Source organism: Lytechinus pictus, chromosome 12, assembly GCF_037042905.1.
Source record: "Lytechinus pictus isolate F3 Inbred chromosome 12, Lp3.0, whole genome shotgun sequence".
Classification (NCBI taxonomy): Eukaryota; Metazoa; Echinodermata; class Echinoidea; order Temnopleuroida; family Toxopneustidae; genus Lytechinus; species Lytechinus pictus.
In genome coordinates this window covers 4,129,339-4,150,763 of record NC_087256.1, presented here as the reverse complement: position 1 = coordinate 4,150,763, position 21,425 = coordinate 4,129,339, and the positions used below count along the sequence as shown (strand labels likewise).

The following is a 21,425-nucleotide window of genomic DNA, read 5'->3' as shown; positions in this document are numbered from 1 at the left end:
TCTTGGAAGTTGTATTTTTTTTCTTTTATTTTTGTGCCTTGATCTGTTTGAAAGCAATGAATGCAAAAATGTAACTTTAGCATAATAATTTTTTTTTTACTCTCCCCTTACCTTTGTGTTAAAACTTGGTCTCAAATTAATTTACTTATAAATTTTAAATCATTTGGTGAATAATCAAAGTAATAGTCTTCCGCCTTTTTACAACTATCTTCTGGGTAAATGAAATTCTTGCTAAAAATATTAAAATTTATATTAATGCTGAAATGAACTGGAATTGATTATTGAAAAATAGATATTTGCCTAAAAGATTAATTTTCTGAGTATCGAGAACTGTGTTACCACCATGAGATTGGGTGGATTATTGATTGTATTTTTCTGCTATATTCATTTATATTTGTAGTTAAAATCTGCCTCCAGGTTGAAATTGATTTATTGTAAGATTTATGGAAAAGTAACTCTTTTTTTTGGTGTTGGGCTGCATCACCGATTCCCATTTATGTCATTTGATATTTATGCATCTTTTTAAAATTCATCCATACATACAGATTAATACATACAATAATTCCTGTTATTGCATGATTTGCAGTGATATTAACTTCATCATTCTAAATTACCCCTTGTTGAAGATGTTTATTGTGTATTCTTCAAGACCCTAGGCATCAATACACATTATTGACCAGAATGCATATACCATTTGCATTATTATGAAAGTTTCATTATTTATATCTGATCAGAATTACCTTTACAATAGTCTGTATGTACATGGAAGTAATATTTATCAGTATTGTAATATGAATTTTTGGATACTAACATTTAGTAACTCATAGTTATTATCTTCATCATGATATTTGCATGATATCATTCTATAATGGATGTTTAAATGAAATGTGAATCATTGTGAAAATTAAATTAAATAGAGAGGGGTGGACGAATTGTGATAGAGAGAAAAACAGATAGAATGATAGCGAAACACAGAGATTATTAAAAAGATGGAAAAGAACGAGAGAGACAGAGATAGGTACAGAGATGTACAGCATTTCACTTAGCTTTTTTAACTCATTTAAGAATTTGATATTGATGGATTTATTTTTTGACAATTTTTATCAGCAATCTCAGTTCCCAACCATGGCTTAAAAGACAATTATCTTTGTCGTAAGTATATGACCTTCCTTGCAAGATAAACCCAAGTGCTTTTAAAAATAGCGTTATATTTCCAACAAATTTTAGATATATACGTGTGAGAAATGATTTGTTTGGCTGCCATATCTTTTCACATACCACGTCGCATTCAAAGCAAAAACATTTTGTGTAGGATATTGTGTGAAAAGTCATATTGTCCCCATTTAAAGATGTTACAAATTTGTGCTTTATTCCCAGCATTTGCTTATTTCACCTCACAATTAAAAATTTATCATATGAGACATCCTGGTCATTTTTTGAAGTAGCTCTCATTGAGACTTAAAAATCTAATTGATTTAATGGTTTTGAATGGCAGATAGAGATTTTGTAAGGGCTTTGTAATATTGAATGCAGTGTATGTTTTGTGTGACATCTTTATTGTGCATTATTTTTGCAATGACAGTGCAAAAATTAAGGCTTGAATTTGATTTTGATGCTAGGTATAAAAAAAAGACAACCAAAGTGCTTTATCAAGGTTTTAATGTAATTCAAGAATGAAGTTGAATGCTCTGACTAAAAACTTCTCTTCAGAATTTTGATATGTACTTGGCAAACTGAAATGGCAATGTTGCCAATTACTGAATTCAATCCCGTTTGAGGCTTTAAGCAAAATACTTTATAAAATTTCACCCCATCAATAAGTATGAAGATGAAAACAAGGCCTATATCTTAGTATAGGTTCATCTGAAAAGATGTCTCATATTTCATGTTTCTTTTAAACTGATCTATTTGAATCCTGGAAATATTAAAGAACATTTTTTTACAATAAGACCTATTTTCAAAGAGTAGTTCCAGTTTAGTTATCAGGTTTCAGCTACTACTGGTAGTTCTTTTTGTAATTACATTGTTGTTCATTCCTGTATGAATAAGGAGTAAAGCAATTCACTGTATACTTTCATATATTTTTCTATCAGAAATATAAACACCCAGACTAGACTTATTAAGCAATACTCATTACCGTAAGTACATGTGTGATAAATGCAACGAGTACCAAAGAAATATTCAAAGTTGCAGCACTAATGCACTTAAGATGTTAGATTGCCCTTACACTAACACTTATACTTGACTTACTAATTCAAGTAGTTATCAATCTGTATTTAAAAAATGCTGAAATATTCTTTATCTTTGAAAAAGAAAGATTGCTATTAAAATCAAGATTTGTCTTAATTTTTAGTCTTTTGAAGAGGAAATAAAATAACCTATAGGACTAATGATTCCATAGAGAAAGAAGGCAACATTAGTGAGCCCAATTCCAATTAAATTTCTAATATCTTTTATCTATCAAAGTGTATTGATTCGAGCAGTGGTATGAGAGTGACTATAGAAAACCTATGGTAGAAATTTGATTTCCCTGCATTTGGCATACTCTAACTAGTGAAAATTCTGCTCGAGTGAGAAATGCGGTAGCTCTCTTGACCTTGACAAAAAATATCAAGTCTTGGAAGTAAAAGATCTTCAGAGTTTATCAGGTTTGTCATTGTTGGGTGCCCATATTTAACCACAGACTCCAACTACTAGTATAGTTTGTTTTAAACCAGATGTTAAATGTAGGTATGAACTATGAAGTAGATTTAAATCAAAGGCCTTATAGAATTAGAGTGGATAGGAAATTCATAAGAGCGGCTTCAATATTTCTTCTTTGTATCAATTGGTGGGGTAGGGTTGGATTGTGTTTTCAATGATACAACATTTTCCTATGTAAATCATCCTATTTCATATAATCAAATCATTTTGTGTTATCAGCTGGTTATTACATGTTTGAAGCTCTTGGTGGAGATCAATTTAAATTTCTTTTAATTCATTGGAATCAATACCAAGTCGTTGTAAGACCAGGGTTCTTTGTTAAAGTGTAATTCGGTATCATTCCATTTGTTTGGCACAAGTCCTGCTTCATCCAATCATTATTTTGATTTTCAAATTTGTTTGTTGTTCTTCCACTTCACTCTGATTTGTCTCTTTGTTTACAATGTGTTCTTTGATCTGTTGATTTACATTATTCTATAATCATTGATAATTGAGCAAACATTTCATATTGCCTTTCATTACTTCTTGTTTCTCTTGAAAATTAATTTCTGATGGTACTACATGAATACTTGTGTTCTTTTCTCCTTTCTTTAATGCTCATCACCTTCAATCGTTTTTGTATTATATATGTGAGGTATATTAAAAACTTTAATTGATTCCTCCCAATTCTTGTTCATTTTTAAGATCCAAGAACTTTTTGATTTCAATGAGTATTATATTTCATCTATTCTTAACCTTTATTATCATGTAATGTTAAGTATAGTCAGTTATAATACTTGAATATTTGTGGAATTGTTTAGTGTTTGCCTTCTGTCTACATGAAATGGACATAAAAGTGGCATTTATTGTAGAGTTGCCTATGTAGGATGATGATAATCATATTTATGACATCAAAATACAGCATTCTTACTTACTGATAAGTACTAATTTATAATCCTGTTTCTTTGTAAAGTTGCATTAGGGTAATTTGTACTGTATTAAAGTAACCTTTCCAGATTAACTGTCCAACACTTATATGACACGCATGTGTTGATAGTGTCGTTAATTTTTTATCAATCAATCAATCTTTATCATATGATACATCGCCTCTTACAATGCATAATGAGTTTGGATGTTCAAGACAACCAAACTGCCACAGACTGAATATTTCACCCCCATTTAACCTGACTTTGAGGCTAACCTACATGTACATGTATGCTGGAGAAAAAAGAGTGAAAATCAGGAATTAGGGCCATCAGAGGCCATTTGATTGACCTAAATGCCTTTCTCACTGGCCTTGAAGATTTTTAATACTTATTTTTCTTTTTCCAATTTATGCTGCAATAAAGAAGGAAAATGATCTTGCCCTTAAAATATTAAAATCTAAAGCTCGGAGAACAGTACATGTATATTGTCCTATAATCATATCATATGATATCTATTTGATATAATTAGATGTTTTGCATACATCATGCAGTCTTTGTTGTTTGATTCAAGCAAGATGTGAATACCCCTTATGCTTTTTTTTAAATTAATACACCTCATATCACTCTGCAATTTTTATTCATTTCAATTTTAATGTTTAACTATATTTTTCATATGAACATTGTGAGGAGAAATGTCTTTGAATAATATGGTGCCTTTCTCTCAGTATATGAGTGTGAAATTGCAGAATCAAACTCTTCTAATATGATTTGTCTATAGGTGTGGAAAAAAAAACAGAATGGCCCCCCAAAAAATCAAGGAATAAGAAAGTTATGGCTGTCTGAAAAATTAGATAATTTATCACCAAAAACCTATACATAATTTCTTAACATTTGTCTGTTCAAAGTTTCAACCTCAACAAATCAGCTTTTCTGCATTTTCTTCTTCTGAATTTTGAGGCCGTTCTCATTACGCTTTCTAAAACTAGTTTACTGGAAACCGATTCAGGAAACCACTTTGGAAGATCACTTTGCTAGCGTTCCCACTTGATCACACGAAAGTGGTTTTCAAAATCACTTCACGTAAAGCGCTCTTGTTGCTATGGAAACGCTCTCAGTGGGGTGACACGTTTCGCGCGAAAATTTTGAAACCGCAGCATGGGCATTCTACACCTGTCGTGTGGAGTAGCGCGCTCAAAATGTGTGAAGATCGCTTCCCGAAGAACGGTTGTGTCCTCACTTACGCTAAAACCAGTTTAACAAGGCAAAGCGATCTTGAAAACTACATCGCGAGGTGGTTTTCCAAACTGGTTTGGAAGATCACTTGGACCGTTCTCACTACGCGTTAAACTAGTTTCCAGTAAACTAGTTTTAGGAACGTAGTGAGAACAGCCTCTTAGTCTTCTTTGGGGATGTTTTTTGCAAGTTAAGATTTATGGCACATTTTAGTGTAATTAGAATGAGGAAAGATGCAGGCCAGAGGATGGTATTAAAATTAAGCAGGTTTGCTTTATTTCTTCTGTCAGTCATTCTTTAGTATAATTAATTAGCTCTTTAATATTTCTCATCCAGCTTTACACTTTATATAAATGTAGACAAGTTGAAATGCAATATTTGTCTTCAATTTGACAGAAATCTGATTTATGTACATGTAGAGCATAGTAAATTCAGGATAGTTATAGAAACAGTAAAATGATCGGTTGCTAAGTCAGTTAAATAACAGATTGCTGATTGCTGAGTCTGGGGTCAAGAGTAATAGTGGGGTGCTGGTTAGTCTGATAATAGCCTGCTGGTCAGCCAGTGGTAGACTACTGGTCAGTCCTCTTGTTGGTCAGTTTGATGATAGATAGGCTGGTGGTCAGTGGTAATAATATGGTGCTTGCTGATCAGTTTGATAATAGGCTGCTGGTCAGATGATTAACTGCTTGTTATTTTGATTATATACTGCTCGATACTTAATACTAGACTGTTGGTCAGTTGATAGGCTGCTAGTCAATTAAGAATAGACTGGTGGTCAGTTAAAAATAGACTGCTGATTAGTTAATGATAGCCTGCTGGTCAGTTGAAAGGCTGCTAGTCAGTTAAAAATAGATGGTCAGTTGAAACAAGATTGATGGTCAGTTGAACAAAGACTGATGGTCAGTTGAAACTTTACTGATGGTCAGCTGAAAATAGACTTGATGGTCAGTTTAAGGATAGGCTGCTGGTCAGATTGATAAGAGGCTGTTTTGCAAGTTCCACAACATCTGTAGTTTTGTTGGTTTGTGCACTAAATGAAGAACTGGTAATAATCTTGTTTCAAATCTCGCTTCGAATCTGCTATTCTTGTCGAAGAGCAACAACCAATTAGCACACTTTATACATGTCACAAGTTGGTGTTGAAGTTGCAAAGACAGTGATAGTCAGTTTGATATGAGACTCCAACATGAATTATAAAATCTGGAAACACATACTCATTGTTTCCCCTTTCTCTTTCTATGTCATTCTATGTGTACAGCAATCAGAGCATATCAAGCAAGTCGTCAGACAGGCACAACAGCAAGGGACAGGGAAGCCCTAGTAGGAACTCACCGGCCAAGATGCATCGGAACAGTAGAGATCTATCAACAGAAGATCTTGGTTCTATGGCAACCACACCATCCAAGGAGACACAGAAGCCGATCATCCTAGATGAAAAGGTGAGTGAGATGGAGGGATGGATAGATAGAAGAATTGGAAGATTGACTGACTGGACAGTGAAGTTACCAAACAAACTCTTAGGTAGACATTGACAAGGACATGTGAATTATGGCAATGATATCAGTTATGGAGCCACAAAACCATAACTGATGAAGGGATGGAGAGTAAGATAGAGGAGATAGATAGATAGATAGACTGGGAGACAGGCAGACAGATTGCGGCATGCCAGGTGTAAGGGACGGACTGCCAGATACAGGATCAATCAACATTTATTACCAATCTATTTGATGAAATAATACCAAGCGCAGAACAAGTCACCTTGGATTGATGATTGATTGGATAAAATAATACCAAAAGCATAGAACAAATCACCTTGGATTGATGATTGATTGATACGAGTAAATAGATGTAGGGACAGACAGAAATACAGACAGACCAACAAACAGACACATAGCAAATGGGTGTCTTGATATACACAGATGAATCTCAAGAGAGTCCTTGGGCACCATTTCATACAATGTTGTACGAGTAACAAAAGTTTTTATAATTATATGATATACTGCCCTCTACTAATCAATGGGAAGTATCTTAGTAGATTATTACAGAGACTAGTAAAATACTAAAAGAAGGAATGTTAATGGGATGGTACATTGACTCATATATTTTCAAGCGCTGAAGGATAAATAGACATGAAAAGACAAAACAGACAAGACTGTCAGAGAAATATTGTCAAGAAAGAAAGATGGTCAGTTGTGTTCATAACATGTCGACTAACAGACATTTTCATTGGAAGAGCCAGCTTGCTGGATTATCCACTTTTTCACTTCAGATAAGTGAAAAAATAAATGCAATCTTGAAAGAGTGACGAAAATGTAATGTCACCTGATTAACCACATTTTTTTATTAGTTTTTACCATATAGTTAACCCTCATACCAACCCATCGGTGATGGTTTTAACTTATTTTCTCATTGGTGAATTAGATGTTATTGGCATTGTTATAACTTTTTTATTTCTGTTGACTAAATGTAAATTTTTCTTTCACCTCTTTCTCTATAGAAGTTTTCTGATAAATAATTGCAGGCTTTAGTAGGATTGATATTTGTTAGACATACATATTTTAGAATTTGATAAAATTCTTAGATCAAGATCCAATAGGTATAAAAATCCTAGATTAGTATATTAAAAAAAAAAAAGTAGAGGAGAATGAAATGATGTATTCTCTATTGCGTATTTTTAAAAAGAATTACTCTTCATGTTTAAATCTAATTGCAGCTTATAGAAAGAATTTTGAAAAAAAAAATCTATATTTCTGTCATCATCAACTACAAAATACAAGGGTGCAATGATTTTCATTATGAAATCACATTTCCAAGGACCTAACTTCACAGATGTTTCTAATGTTAAGACAGTATTCTTATGAACAAATAGCCAGACAGATATGGATACGTATTTCTTAAATACCCATTGATGTCTATCGTATTACAATGTGGTGCTGGTTCTATTGATATACCATCAAATCAATTGACCTAAACTATTTAATATCCCATTTTCAATACTCAAGTATTGTAACTTTCATTAATAAGGCATCATCTTCCTTATGAATATTGATGGTGTACAGTGTCTGTTTCAGTATTGTAGGACTAAGGGTGAATATTTCAAATCACTTTATTTTATTATTTCATTTTTTTTTATCTTGACCATTGGCTGTGAATAATTTGCTTTAATTTTATATTGATTCAGATAATACATGGCCTTTGTTGGAATTATCTTATATTTGTTTATAGTTATAAAAAATTATTCAAGGCTATTGTCCTTTAAAATTCCCCAAAACAATTTTTTTTAAGTTCTGTTTAAAAAAGCTCCTTTTATTTGCTTTTTGAAAACTACACCCAAGACCCACACACCTCTCTGGAATGCATCGATCTTGCACTTACATGTACTAGATTAAATGCTATTTACCAGCCCTGCACAAGCTCTATTACAAATAAAGTCACATACAAAATTTGTATTGCACAAATTGTATTTTGCCTTAAATATGCTATGCCATTCACTCTAGCTTCAGGTTTTGTAACAAGCTTTTTATACTATTTGATCTCAGAGTATCTAGAATTGAGATTGTTCACTATGATATTGCATCATGTCATTGTATTTCTCTTATGTGTGGTGATATGGACAACAACCATTTGATCATTGCTGATATTATTGACTTTCATTGGGTTTCGTTCATCCTTATTCTTAACAACAAATTCTTCCTGAAACACTGATATTTTTACTCTCATGTGAGAAAATTATTGTTAGTGCTTAACATGCCCTAAATCCTCTTTCCTTTTCCCTCTACCAAGTTGCATTGCTTTTGATAACCATCAATATTGTGATTCTTGATAGTGTTTATTTTACCTAGCTATAGGGGCCCAATCCCTTCTGCAAGTGGCTATCCCGTTCCAGCATTGTTTTTATTTTATTCTCTGTTGATACAACTGGATAATTCCAAAATTCCTGATATGTGCTTATTAAGGATTATTATGTTTTGGAATGATTCATGTTGGGATATTTTTTTTTCAATGAGTCAATTACTTTTAAAAACTATAAATTTAGTTGTTTTCCTAGATAATTGCATGCATAGTTAAAGCATTGTACATCTGGGCTTTTGGAAGGAGAGGGTATGATTTGTTGAATTCTGATTTTACAATGGAGCATGCTCTAATCTTCTGAGTGGTAAATCTTCTCTCAAAAAACAACAATTGTTTATGTCTGGATTAATAAACATTATGGGCAAGTGTGGAAATTGTGACTTCACCTTGAAACTATTTTGGGATCATTTTGGTTTATTTTACTTTGAAAAGTAATATGAATGAAAAAAAAAACCTGTATTACCCAATTAAATTTTTAAAATCACTATACAGAAGATATAGATTAAGAATTTGGATTTTTTTGTAGGTATTGATTGGATATTTTTTGTCTTGTCTTGTTTCCCTTGTCTAATATAGAACTTCATGCCACTCTTTCAACAGGTACTATACTATGTGTAAATATATCAATAGTCTTTCAACTTTTGCTTGCCTGTAACCCCCTCCCATCCTCTTGGTCTGTCTGTCTCTCGCTGTCTTTCTCTCTCCTTGTCCTGTCCATCTATCCCTTTCTATTTCTCTTTGTCAAACTCTCCCTCTTCTTTTTTCATTTTCTCTTGTCTTACTCTCTACCTCACCCCAACCTCTTTCTGAATCTCTCCCTTTCTGCATTTTTCGTCTTCTTGCTCTCTTGACCTCACTCTGCATCTTTCTTGGTATGTTTATTTCTCCCCTATCACTTTTTATAACTTTCTTTATTCCTCTCTTCCCATCCCCCTGCCATATTTCTTTGGGACATTGTGTCTTGCTCATTGTTTTTCTGTAATCTACCCCTTGACTTTCATTCTCTTCCTCTTATTCTCTTTTAGATGTTATCTCTCTTTCTTATCTTCTCTCTCTGCTTGCATCATGTTTTTTGCAATGGATGGTGTAGAAGTAGTGTCTAAAATGCACTTTGAAATATAGCAAGTTTCCTGAATGCCATTAGTAAATGTAGCTGTTTTTACATGATTGCTGTATTTGGAGGAAATATCAAAATTCAGCGAATTGTTGTCAAAATCATTATGGAATACCTGTTTCAGTTTAATACCAAAATATGCCCCAAACAAGATGTGATATTTCTTGAAAAACTATAATTGAAATTTGAAGAAGTTGTTATGAAAATGAAAAAGCGCCTGCAATTTTTTTTTTTTTGTATAAGATTGTAATTGTTTGTGTGCATGTGCATGCAACACATTTGTTGCCAAATAAGTGTTTGTTATGTAAATGAAAAAGCTTGTGTGAAAGTTTGATTCAGTTTGATTTTTTTAGTGGGTTTTGCGAAGATTCTTATAAACTGATGAAGCTGAACATTTTGTTTCATCTGCGAAGCAGAAGTCAGAGATAGGTGCTGCTTTTCTGACAGACTCGACAGCTCTACAGTTGTGAATATCAAAATCTTAACCTGGGGTTAAGTTTTTGAAGTGTCATCTTAACTTCAGAGTCATAAACCACCGTCACGCTTGCCTCAACACCGCTACAGTCCCAGGACTGTCCCGAGACTTTAGCGGTGTCGCCTTCAGTGTAGAGTACCCTAAGATAACCGCACCTCGCTATATTTCTGCGACAAACTTTTGTTCTCAAACCATAGTAATAGCACTGGGACAGTCCCTTGACTGTTACGGTCTGCCTTTAGTGTGAAGGCACACCGCTATTTACAACACCGGGATATTTTGTTAACTTACAAAAGTTTTCTCCACAATGGGGTGTGTATAAAGTGAAATAGAAAAAAAATCTACCAATGGATTCACGTAAATTCTGCATTGTTTTGTGTATGATCAAATGCAGGGATTTGCGATTGAAAATATGCTTGCATTATTTCTGCATGAAAGATGCAACTATTTTTATTTTATAGTGCCTTATCCCCTCCTGCATTTTCTCTGCAACAAAATTCCATCCTTTTCCTGGATTTATTTGTTTTCTATGAATAACTGTAGGGAGGAAATACATGAATCTAGTATCATCAGTTAATTCAATGACCCATTCTTTGAAACAGATGAAGTAATCTGTTTCTTCTGATGCTATCTTCATAGGTAGTGTACAGGCTACCTATGAATGTGGGGAAAAAAGATGGGGGAAAAAGACTATTTCTGTCAGTGCTCTAAATTCATACTAAAACTACTACATGTTAAGTTTACAATATGAATAACAAAATTGGACATGCTATAGGAAAAAATAATTGATTATGCTAATTTGTTGAAGGTAATACTGTATTATCATTCTCATTAAATGGGCTGCCCAAAGAAAACTAATCTAGATAGCTTCTACTGAAAACTGTATAATTGCTGAGAAATGTCATGCTGCCTTGCAATACACATAATTTTCTCCCTGTCTCTTCTTAATCTCTTTTTTTTTTTGCTCCTGTGCATCTTGTGGGCAAGCAATTTCTTATGCATGCTTTGATTTATTTCTTTTTCTTTCTGTTTTTGGATTTCCAATATATGTATTTGTATTTCCTTTAACAATTTGTTCTTATCTTATTATTTTACTTCATAAATAAGTTTATTTTGGGTAATTTTTATGTTAGTCTCATAAATGTATTTGTTATTGGAAATAATAAAATAGCCCTGCACTCTCTCAATACAGGATTACATATCAAGATAATTGATAATTCAATTGTATGATCCAAGAATGTTTATTATATTTGTTTGTGAGAATTCTTTATTTCTATAAAATATTGCAACAGGAACAGGATAATTTTAAGATGGATCAAACTTGGTTACAGTTACAACTAAGTATTTTTGTTATGCTTTACAAACTATGTAACCTAAATGTATGATTGAAGTAAACATGTATAGGTATTAAGATCGTAATTCCAATGTCTTTAAATGATTATGACATTATATTTCACATATGTGTTGTTACTATATTTGAAAGAAAATCATGATCATGTCATGATGTATGTCTTGTTTTAAGTGTGATATTATTCAATGTTAATAAATGATTTTTTCATTTTATATATCTTTATCATTTGTTATTTAATGATCATATCACAATGTCATGAGTCATCTTTTATTTTTAGTCATCATTTATGGCTGTCATCTCCATCATGACATTCTTCCGTTATTATTGTGATCTTAACATGTATATTTTATCATAACATGATGCTTAAGAATGCTGGCAGAATGAATCTATATTGATTCATGATCCCTTTGCCTCTTCCATTTACCATCATCATCACCATCATCACCATCATCATCATCATGATCACCATCAGTATCATCAGTATCATCATTGTCATCATCATCATCACCATCATGACCATCATTATCATCATCACCAACATCATCATGACCATCATTATCATCATCATCACCATGACCATCATTATCATCACTATTGTCGTCATTACCACCACCACTATCGCCAGTGATGATCAATGTTCATATCAACATCGTCATAATTCCTTACCTTGCAATCATCATCTTTTTTCATCATGGCCTTAATTTAATTTAACAACCATCATCTTCCTTTTTATAAATTAAGAACCTCGAAAAATAAAGCTTCAAATCCTGTAATACAAATTATCAATTTGCTGTCCAGGGTATTTGAAAGCAAATGACATATCATGGAGGAAAAATTAATTTAATTTCCAATTTGTTCTGTCTACCAAATAATTTTCTCACATTTATATCTGAAATATAAACAACATTTGTATCTGAAATTACTTATTGAGATATGAAACTATTTTTCTTGTGCCCTACTTTTTATGATTTGTTCAGAACAATCATTTTGTGCATGATTTTTTTTTAACATCACAATATTTATTTTTAAGCATGTCCCTATTGTATGTGAAATGATCCATTTTAATCTTAGTGATATTTTTGTGCAAATGTGTTTAGACCAAATGAAAATAATTAGTTGAGAATCAGATAAGGGAACTTACTGTGATAAAATAAGGTTGTTATTTATTTGATGCATGCATAAGATCACAGCCGTCTAAAAATTGTCAAATGTTTTGATGCCTTATTTCAGGGTTTTTCTCTTTGTAGACGTAGGAAGTCATCAAGCTCGGTAAATGTTTAAGAAAATACACATCATATAATCCTCTTTTTTATTAGATCACTTTGATTTAGAGATTTATTTTTATTTCTTTTCAACTATGAGTTTATCAGTTAATGTTTAAATCAAAAAGCATTTGAGTTTTATTGAGTGAAATTTCTTTTCAACACTGCTCATAAAATTTTGAAAGACATGGTATTTAATATGAACTTTCAATGAAATTTTGATTTGGAATTAAAGTCTGCAATTACTTCTAAATTCAAATTATTCAACCAATTTTGTCTTCAGCATGAAACATTCTAGCTTTTCCTTAAAGATGTATCTTTTCTATCTAAAACAAGGAATCAACTGTTTTTATAAATGTTTCTTTATTCACTTTTTCATGCACATTGAATGCAGATTTCTTTTTCACCTATTATTTTCATTGAAAATTAATTTCCTCCTTTATTTTTGTGGGCTTAGAAATGTATTACCTACAGCATATACAGATATGCCTTGTTGGCCTTCATACTTATTGGAAACGACATAAAAATTACTGTACTTGATAATTGTTGAAGAAAGGAAACTTTCTTTTATTCTAAAATTTAAAAATCCTTTCTTCATTGGACATACTGTAGGTTTTGTTTTTAGTGAATGGATAAAAACCATAGTTCATTCAGGTTTCACGTATAATTTATATATAATTGAGCATGTACATGTACATTGGGAAATTTCCAAAGTGAATGTGTCACAAAATGGTTAATTCATTCTTGTTGCTTTGGTTTGAAATATCAGTTCACTTTCATAGATTTATATTATCAACAGGAGAATCATTTTTAAATAAACTCTGATCTCATCTAAATGAACAGTTATCTCAATGAATTGAACACCCTATGACAAAATTTCTCAATAGTTATGATTCTTCTTCAATGAACGCGCTACCATAATGTATACATGAAATCTACAAACCTTAACGCCATCTGTATTCTGTAGTAAAACTCTGGGATAAGAAAATGTTGGTTGAATGCAGTCTTGGAGTACCATAACTGCACTTATTTCACTTAGATCACTAGTGATGATAGACCTTTTTGTCATGATAGATCTTGAGACCTTGGAATCTTTTATTACTTTGGAAATAGAGAAATTATATCAGGTTAACATAGTTAAAGGTCAAGTCCACCTCAGAAAAATGTTGATTTGAATAAATAGAGAAAAATCAAACTAGCATAACGCTGAAAATTTAATCAAAATCGGATCTAAAATAAGAAAGTTATGGCATTTTAAAGTTTCGCTTATTTTTCACAAAACAGTGATATGCACAACTCAGTGTCATGCAAGTGAGTCAGTCGATGATGTCCATCACTCACTATTTCTTTTGTTTTTTATTGTTTGAATTATACAATATTTCATTTTTTACAGATTTGATAATAAGGACCAAGTTGACTAAATCATATAGTATTAAACAATGCCAATTTCACATGTTCAGAGGGAGGAATTAATCGTTGTATCACTTGACAATGAGGAGAAAATCAAAATATTTCATATTTCATATAATAAAATACAAAAGAAATTGTGAGTGGATGACGTCATCAGTATCCTCATTTGCATACCGACCAGGATGTGCATATAAATGTTTTGTAAAATTAAGCGAAACTTTAAAATGTCATAACTTTCTTATTTTACATCCAATTTTGATGAAATTTTCAGTGGATTTTTCTCCTTTTATTCAAATCAACTTTTTGTTGGGGTGGACTTTAATAGTTCATGCTTGGAATATTATGGAAACAACATTTGTCAGTTACTATAGCATTTTTGTTTGATTTTGTGATGGGGGAAACATTTGATGCCATGAATATGCTGGCATTGTGGAATTGAATAAACATGTTCGAAGATGCAGAGGTTTTTTTTTTTCATCTGATTGAATTATCAAACATTTTATATTTAGTTGTAGTTACTGGGCTTAACATCAAAGTAGAACATTTTTGTTCAGTAAAAGTATACAGTTTTGTGCGGTGTGTGCTTGTGCCTTTTGTTATGCCCGTGCCTGTTCCTTTGCATGCTTTATGTCAAGCATTGATCAAAGTACACTGTCATATCTAATGTTAGTGTCACGTTTTGACAAATGTGTATTTAATTTGCAATAATGGAATTTCTAAAGGAGCTTAAGTATTTGAAGCACTCTAATAATAATTCTTATTCTAAAAATGTGAAAGCTAATGTTTCAACTTGAATTTCAGAGATTTTCTCCGCTTATCTTTTTTGTATGTTAGTTAGCGTTTGTGGAACGTATACATTCATGTAATTATTTTACTCTGATAGTAATTGGTTAAATTCATATAGCCAGCAGATTGCTAGAATATTTGGGTTTTTAAATTTCAAATATGATACTTTCTCTTTTACATAGAACTTGATTGAATGTTACTGCATTTTTGGATTGGATAAACTTCTTGTTATAGACAAAATCGACCCTATATGAGTTGGATTAATATGAAATGTGAACCAAGGATACCAAACTTCCTTTCAGCTAATGTAATTTGAGTATAAAAAAAAGAAGACAAATTTGTTGTTTGAATTTTTGTGGTCTTTGCTTTTAAAAGAACTTGCATGGCTCTCACGTTTGCTCTCTTTATGTGCATCAAATGCATGAATGTTCTTTATGCAAAGAAATTGAGATATTAATATAAACAGACAATATTCAGTCATTTCTTAGCATATCTGTCATGGTATAAACTTGAGTGAATTGTCAAAGTTAACCAAAATTTTCAAAGAAATCTAATTCTCAAATTTCAACTCAACCTCAATAGCTGAAAACCAGATTTATTCCCCCATGATTCCTTATTATGAAGAAAAAAAAGTAAAACATACATGTTTGTCATGTATGGAAAATAATACAAGGTGTATGTAGCTTTCCTACATTCCTCAGGAAGATGGTGGTAGGTTAGGAACAAACAGTGGATCAGAATCGTTGAAGATTACAAAGAGTAAACATGGTATCTTTAAAGAAATATTCACATTGAAGAAAAACTGATATTATAATATATGTACATAATATGACCTGTATTTCATGTTTTCTCTTTGTGATATCATTAGCTTTCAAGTGCAAGACCATTGAGAAAGGATATGAAGAAAGCTAACCATGTTCCAATGCAGAGACCCATTAGAGCAATGACTATGCATGCAATGAGTAAGTATTACAAAACCATTACGATATAAGAATTATGTGTGCACCACTGTAGTCTTGCAGAAATCCTCCGTTGTGACTTCTCATTTGGAAATCCAGGAAACCAATTTTTGTATGTTTTGAAGGGTGATGTATTAGAAGTGTAGCCTTAAAATTACCGGTGTGAATTACAATGTATAATATGCATGAATCTCGGTACAATGAGACACCCTTTATGATAATAGACATTTGTATACCAATGGTATATCATACACATTATGTCACATGTGACTTGATTATTTTGTGTTGTACAGACCAGTCATCATCTACGTCTTCTCTCCAGTCATCTGATGGGGACAGTGACGCACCCCCTAAGCTGCCCCCAAAGCAATCCAGTGGTGATTTCAGTCATACCGAGGTCATCGATCAGAACAACCCTCCTCCAAAACCTGCAGGGTTTCCAGTTGCTTTCACCTCCCTCAAAGATAAGGTACAATTCATTTTATAGTTTGTTGCCCTTGTTCACAGGTGTACTAAGATGAACCATGGTTAAAAGTCTTTGACTAAGTAGGCTTACTATGAGTAGTGGAATGTGATATTAATATCTAACAATAGATTGTTCATTATGTTTATTATTCAAAAACTAGGAATGATACTTGAAAAAATTTTCTTTGTCATTAAACTTTAAGACAAGACATGTAATTCTAACAGCATTATATTTACCTACCCTTAGTTATTATATACCATCCAATAATTTAGTTATTTTATATATTATGTGATAGTGGACTGTAGATTCATTCTCTTAACCTTTGAATTATCTCTTACCAAGCTTTGTCGTATAATGGTATTCTTTTATTATTATGGAAGTAAAAATAACCTGTGGGACACTATGTCTTTCATTAGAGTTACAAAGATAATTTGTAGTATGTGTAGTTTTCCCATAAATCCAGAGGCAGTGTTACATTCAGGGGGTGGGCTTACTGACCGCCATATGATTTTTCAAGTAGTGAAGGAGAAAGAAGAGTATCAAATGAGAGCTCTGGGCCATGTTATCCCTGTTCAATTGACAAAAAAACCTGGGTCCCGTTTCATAAAGACTTGTTATAACAACAAATGAACCATTTCTATAACAAATTTACCATCAGCCAATCAGATTGAAGGATTTCAGTAGCTTTAAACTGTTATTGCAAATTTGTTATTATAACAAGTTTTATGAAACAGATCCCTGATGTCATCTTTTGGTTGTCTTGCCCCCATCCCTCCATCAAAACACTTGGTGCTACCTATCAATTGTAGATGTCTTTACCCTACAACTCATCTTAAAATATCTTTTCATTATATCACTTTTGTAAAACGTCATTTTCTATTTTGATTTCAGGACCAGTCACCTCCTCCGCTGCCCATCAAAGGATCGTTAAACAACACACCTCCTATCAGTAGAAAGGACTCAAAACCTTTGGACCATATACAGGATTCCTTGACCAATGAACCTCCAGAGAAACCCTGACAGATACTTTCTGTCATCCCGAGGACTTAATAAGTATATGATCTCTTAAAGGAATCCTAGATTGAACCTTCAAAGAAACATCAATAATGCCTCTTAATGGCTAGGAAGACAGACAACCATAAGATCACGGAAGGGCTCCTTGACCGATAGATATCCGCAAAACCTTGACCAAATTAACTAGTCGTCCTCAAGGATTTACAGGTGTATAATCACTTGAAGGAACCTTAGATTGAACTTCTGAGAATCCTCAAAGATGCCCATTTTCAATTAAAAGGATAGAAAAACAAGACCACATTGACAAATCCTAGATTGATGGAGTACCACTGAAACCAAGATATTATTAACAAGAAGGAAGGGATCACTACTATGTGTAAAGATTCTTTACCAATCAACCTCCACAAAAACCCTGACAGATGCATTCCGTAATCAGGAAGGAATATGTCTCAGCTCATATCAAAGAAATCCTGACCAATGAATCTCACCAGAAGTGTTGAGAGAAGTGTGTACTCAGTAGAAGGAATGCTGACAGCTGCTATCTGATGGCCAGAAAGACAAATCTTTATGACCACACAAGAAATCCTTGAGAAATAGGCCTATGGGCATCTATTAGATGAACCTTATATGAATCAATAGGAAGTCTGTACAATTTTCAGACCTTATGCAAGGAGCCTTGAACAATGAAAATTTGAAAAAAAAACCTGTTAAACTCAACGAATACCATCATTACCAGTTTTTGCCAAATTATGGCACCGATAGATATTTCTTTCTTTTGTTGTATTTACCAGGATGGTACAAGTTTTGTGGTTTGAGGCAGAATACAGTCAGGCTGAGATTTGCAAGTCATAATGCTGCCAAATGAAGAAGAATAAAATCTCCTTGAGACTTTATATTTGTTACTCATCCTAAGGCAGGTCGCAAGTGACCTCAAGGCCGTCCTCGACTCCATCCCTTGTTTACAGCTCTGAATCAATACTTGAATTCTATCTGTTAGAATGTCTGGTGCTTTAATGAAATGATGTCCTATCATATGTACACCTTTCCTGGATATCCAAGTTTAGTCTCAATCATGTAAACCTTTTCTCAATAATTAGCATTAAAATCCTGTTTATCCACAGTGTTTAATGATATGTTACTTGTGACTGTATCTTATCCTATTGGCATTACCTTTGAATATATTATTCTTATTTATATTATATGATTTCAACAGCCAATTCAATGTATTGAGATTGAACAGTTAACATGGAATACAAAACAAATACTAAAAACACATTTAAACAAAAGTAGAAATACTATGAGTACCCGCTTGCACTTCTTATTGGTTAAAAATCAAGTTGCGTTTGATTGACACTCTTTGTGAAACCGACCCAGGATTGTGAAAACTTTATTTAGGTAAATCAGGCATTGTCAAAAATAAAAGCTTTGTTTTCAAAAGAAAAGCAAAATGGCTTTAGAATGTTATAATCATTCCCAGGGTGCTTAATGCTGTGAGAAGAGAAAACACCTTATTGGAAATCCCTGACTTGCCTTTCTAAAACCTTTGAAGACAATGTTTTTGCACAGAAAAGGCCATATGATAGACCTTGTTACAGTATACAAAATGGCTCATTTTAGTTAATTTTTCAGGTCTTCTATTGCCGTTCACATGATCATCTCAGATAGAGAAAAGGTGACCTGATGCACTGACAAACTACTTGTAACTTTAAACAACATTATGGTTGATTAACTTGATTTTCAAGAATTAAGCTCTTCATTTTGTTGATAACAGTGGTGCAATCATTGCAGTTCTTTCCAGGTCCTTGTAAACTTGTATTTTATGAAGTGATATTTCTTAGTTTTCAATCAGGTTTGATAAAAATCACATTTTCTGCCTTATTGCCTCTTTTTCTATTTAATAACTATTGGTTGTTGAGGAAGAAATTTGACAGTGATATAATGTTCTTTCATCAGCTGATAACCAGGACCTCATGTCACAAAGCTTGGCAATCGATTGTAATAGTGGATTTGTACGATTGATTGCATATGATGATCAGTGCAATCAGTCTTACAATCAATCCCTAAGCCTTGTGTTACCAGCCATGTATAGTGTTGGACGGCACCTCAGTTTTCCCCTTTTCCCTTTGATGATTTAAAAAAACAGGGTCATTAAGAAAGCCAATACAGCAAAAATAAAATATTACAGGTAATTTGCATCAAGCTGCATTTATGTAATTTCTTGAATGAATTGTGCAAATGTTGAAAAAAATATCTCCCAATCTTATGAGATAAACTATGTACTGAATGAAATCAATGATTATTATGTTAATCCTTGTACTGTATGGGAATTAATGTAAATATATCTTATTTACTGAACAGTACATAATGGTTATGGTGCAGAGTATTGTTTTTTTTATATGTGAATATATTTCTGTATATGTATTGCACATATTTTGTTCTTACTGCTCTGAATGATGCTCAACTTCAGAAGAACACATGTATTTTGAAAAGGGATGTGCAAGAAAAGGATATTTATAATTATATATCTTTATGATTCTGCTTTTATTTAGAAATATGCAACTGGCCAAGGTCAAGAATAACTCCAATGGTTAGATATCTCTTTTGTGGAGGTATTGTACCCGATAATGTGATTATGTGAGCAATTATCCAAAGAAAAATAGGGAGAGGATACGATTCTCTTCCTTATATGCTCTTGAAGGTAATAATTTGAGTGCACCACAGAGTTGTGTATATAACATGGACAGTTCACATTATTATCATTAAAAGGAAGATAGAGAGGGAGCCATATTTGATTTCCTCTATTGTACCTTACATTATGACTTAGATTAATTCTACTAGGAGATATTGCATATGCTCTTGATTTAAATGATATCTGTCGAACATGGTGCTGCTGTCCATTAAAAGCCTGAACAGGATAGCAAGAAGAGAATTATTTTACTCCTAACATTCCAAAATCTCCTTATTTCATTTGATTTATTGTTCCCTTTTTATTTGTCTTTCTTGGCTGCTTTCATGAAGTGTATTCATGAGCTGTGATATGCTCCTACACTGATTGGATATGATAAGATACGTTCAGGACTTCTCCACCTCTCATAGCTATTTAAATAAAACATAGGAATTATTTCTCCGGTTAAAAAACATGATGAGTACTAGTTTTGTTAGAATACATGTGTGATGATTTTGAGATCGTCATTATGTAAATGTAAATACAATTTATGATATTAAACTTTTTTAGCATCAAATATTATTATACAAACTTATGATATTGTTTACTGCTTTTGATTTTGTATGACTGTAATAGTGTCTTTGTACATTGTTAAGATATCTTATTTAAAAAAATATTAATAAAATCAGCATATGAAATGTGATGTTTAAGTTGCAATTGTTCATTGTTGAGTACAATTTTTTGCGAGAATATATACATCAGTTGTGATCAATATTTTGATATTTTTAGCTGATTAAAGATTGTGAGGTGGTTTAAACATTCATTAAGTTATTTTGGTGCCATAAGTTAGAAGCAGTACTTAAAACATTACACGCAACTGGACTGAGATCCAATGTAGTAGTTTTAAGACTGGTGTCTTGCTGGAGAGTTTTGAATTAGTTGCAGTTTATTAATTTTGGAATCAGGCATTTTAAAGAGTAAACTAAGCAATCACACACATTACATCTTTATATTTCCCATTCTTTCTCCACCCCCCCCCACCACCCTCCTCTCTCACCCTCTGTCCCCCTCATTCATTCCTTCTTCAAGTCGTTAGCTATTCATTGCGTGTCATTTTTACTTCTCTATACAAACCATAATTACTAGAGTACGGTACATCCCACAGGATCTACTTTTCATTGCTCTTTGATGAGCAAGAAATATTTATCATACATACACAGCTTGGGA

The 21,425-nt window shown here is 32.6% G+C and overlaps 1 protein-coding gene across 8 annotated transcripts in view; it reads left to right on the top strand.

Annotated features, from left to right (window-relative positions):
* Positions 1–20,901, top strand: part of LOC129273213 (dedicator of cytokinesis protein 1-like) — an 85,726-nt gene extending 64,825 nt beyond the window's left edge. For 2 of the 8 annotated variants that reach the window (XM_064107166.1, XM_064107163.1), the window contains 6 exons: positions 6,103–6,283; positions 9,273–9,296; positions 12,867–12,905; positions 15,963–16,056; positions 16,347–16,522; positions 17,411–20,901. In XM_064107166.1, coding sequence (XP_063963236.1) covers positions 6,103–6,283; positions 9,273–9,296; positions 12,867–12,905; positions 15,963–16,056; positions 16,347–16,522; positions 17,411–17,539 — 643 coding nt within the window. In that variant the 3' untranslated portion in view covers positions 17,540–20,901. The remainder of the gene's footprint in view (positions 1–6,102; positions 6,284–9,272; positions 9,297–12,866; positions 12,906–15,962; positions 16,057–16,346; positions 16,523–17,410) is intronic. The other 6 variants (XM_064107168.1, XM_064107164.1, XM_064107169.1 and 3 more) reach the window with 3 other exon arrangements.
* The last annotated feature ends 524 nt before the right edge of the window (positions 20,902–21,425 follow it).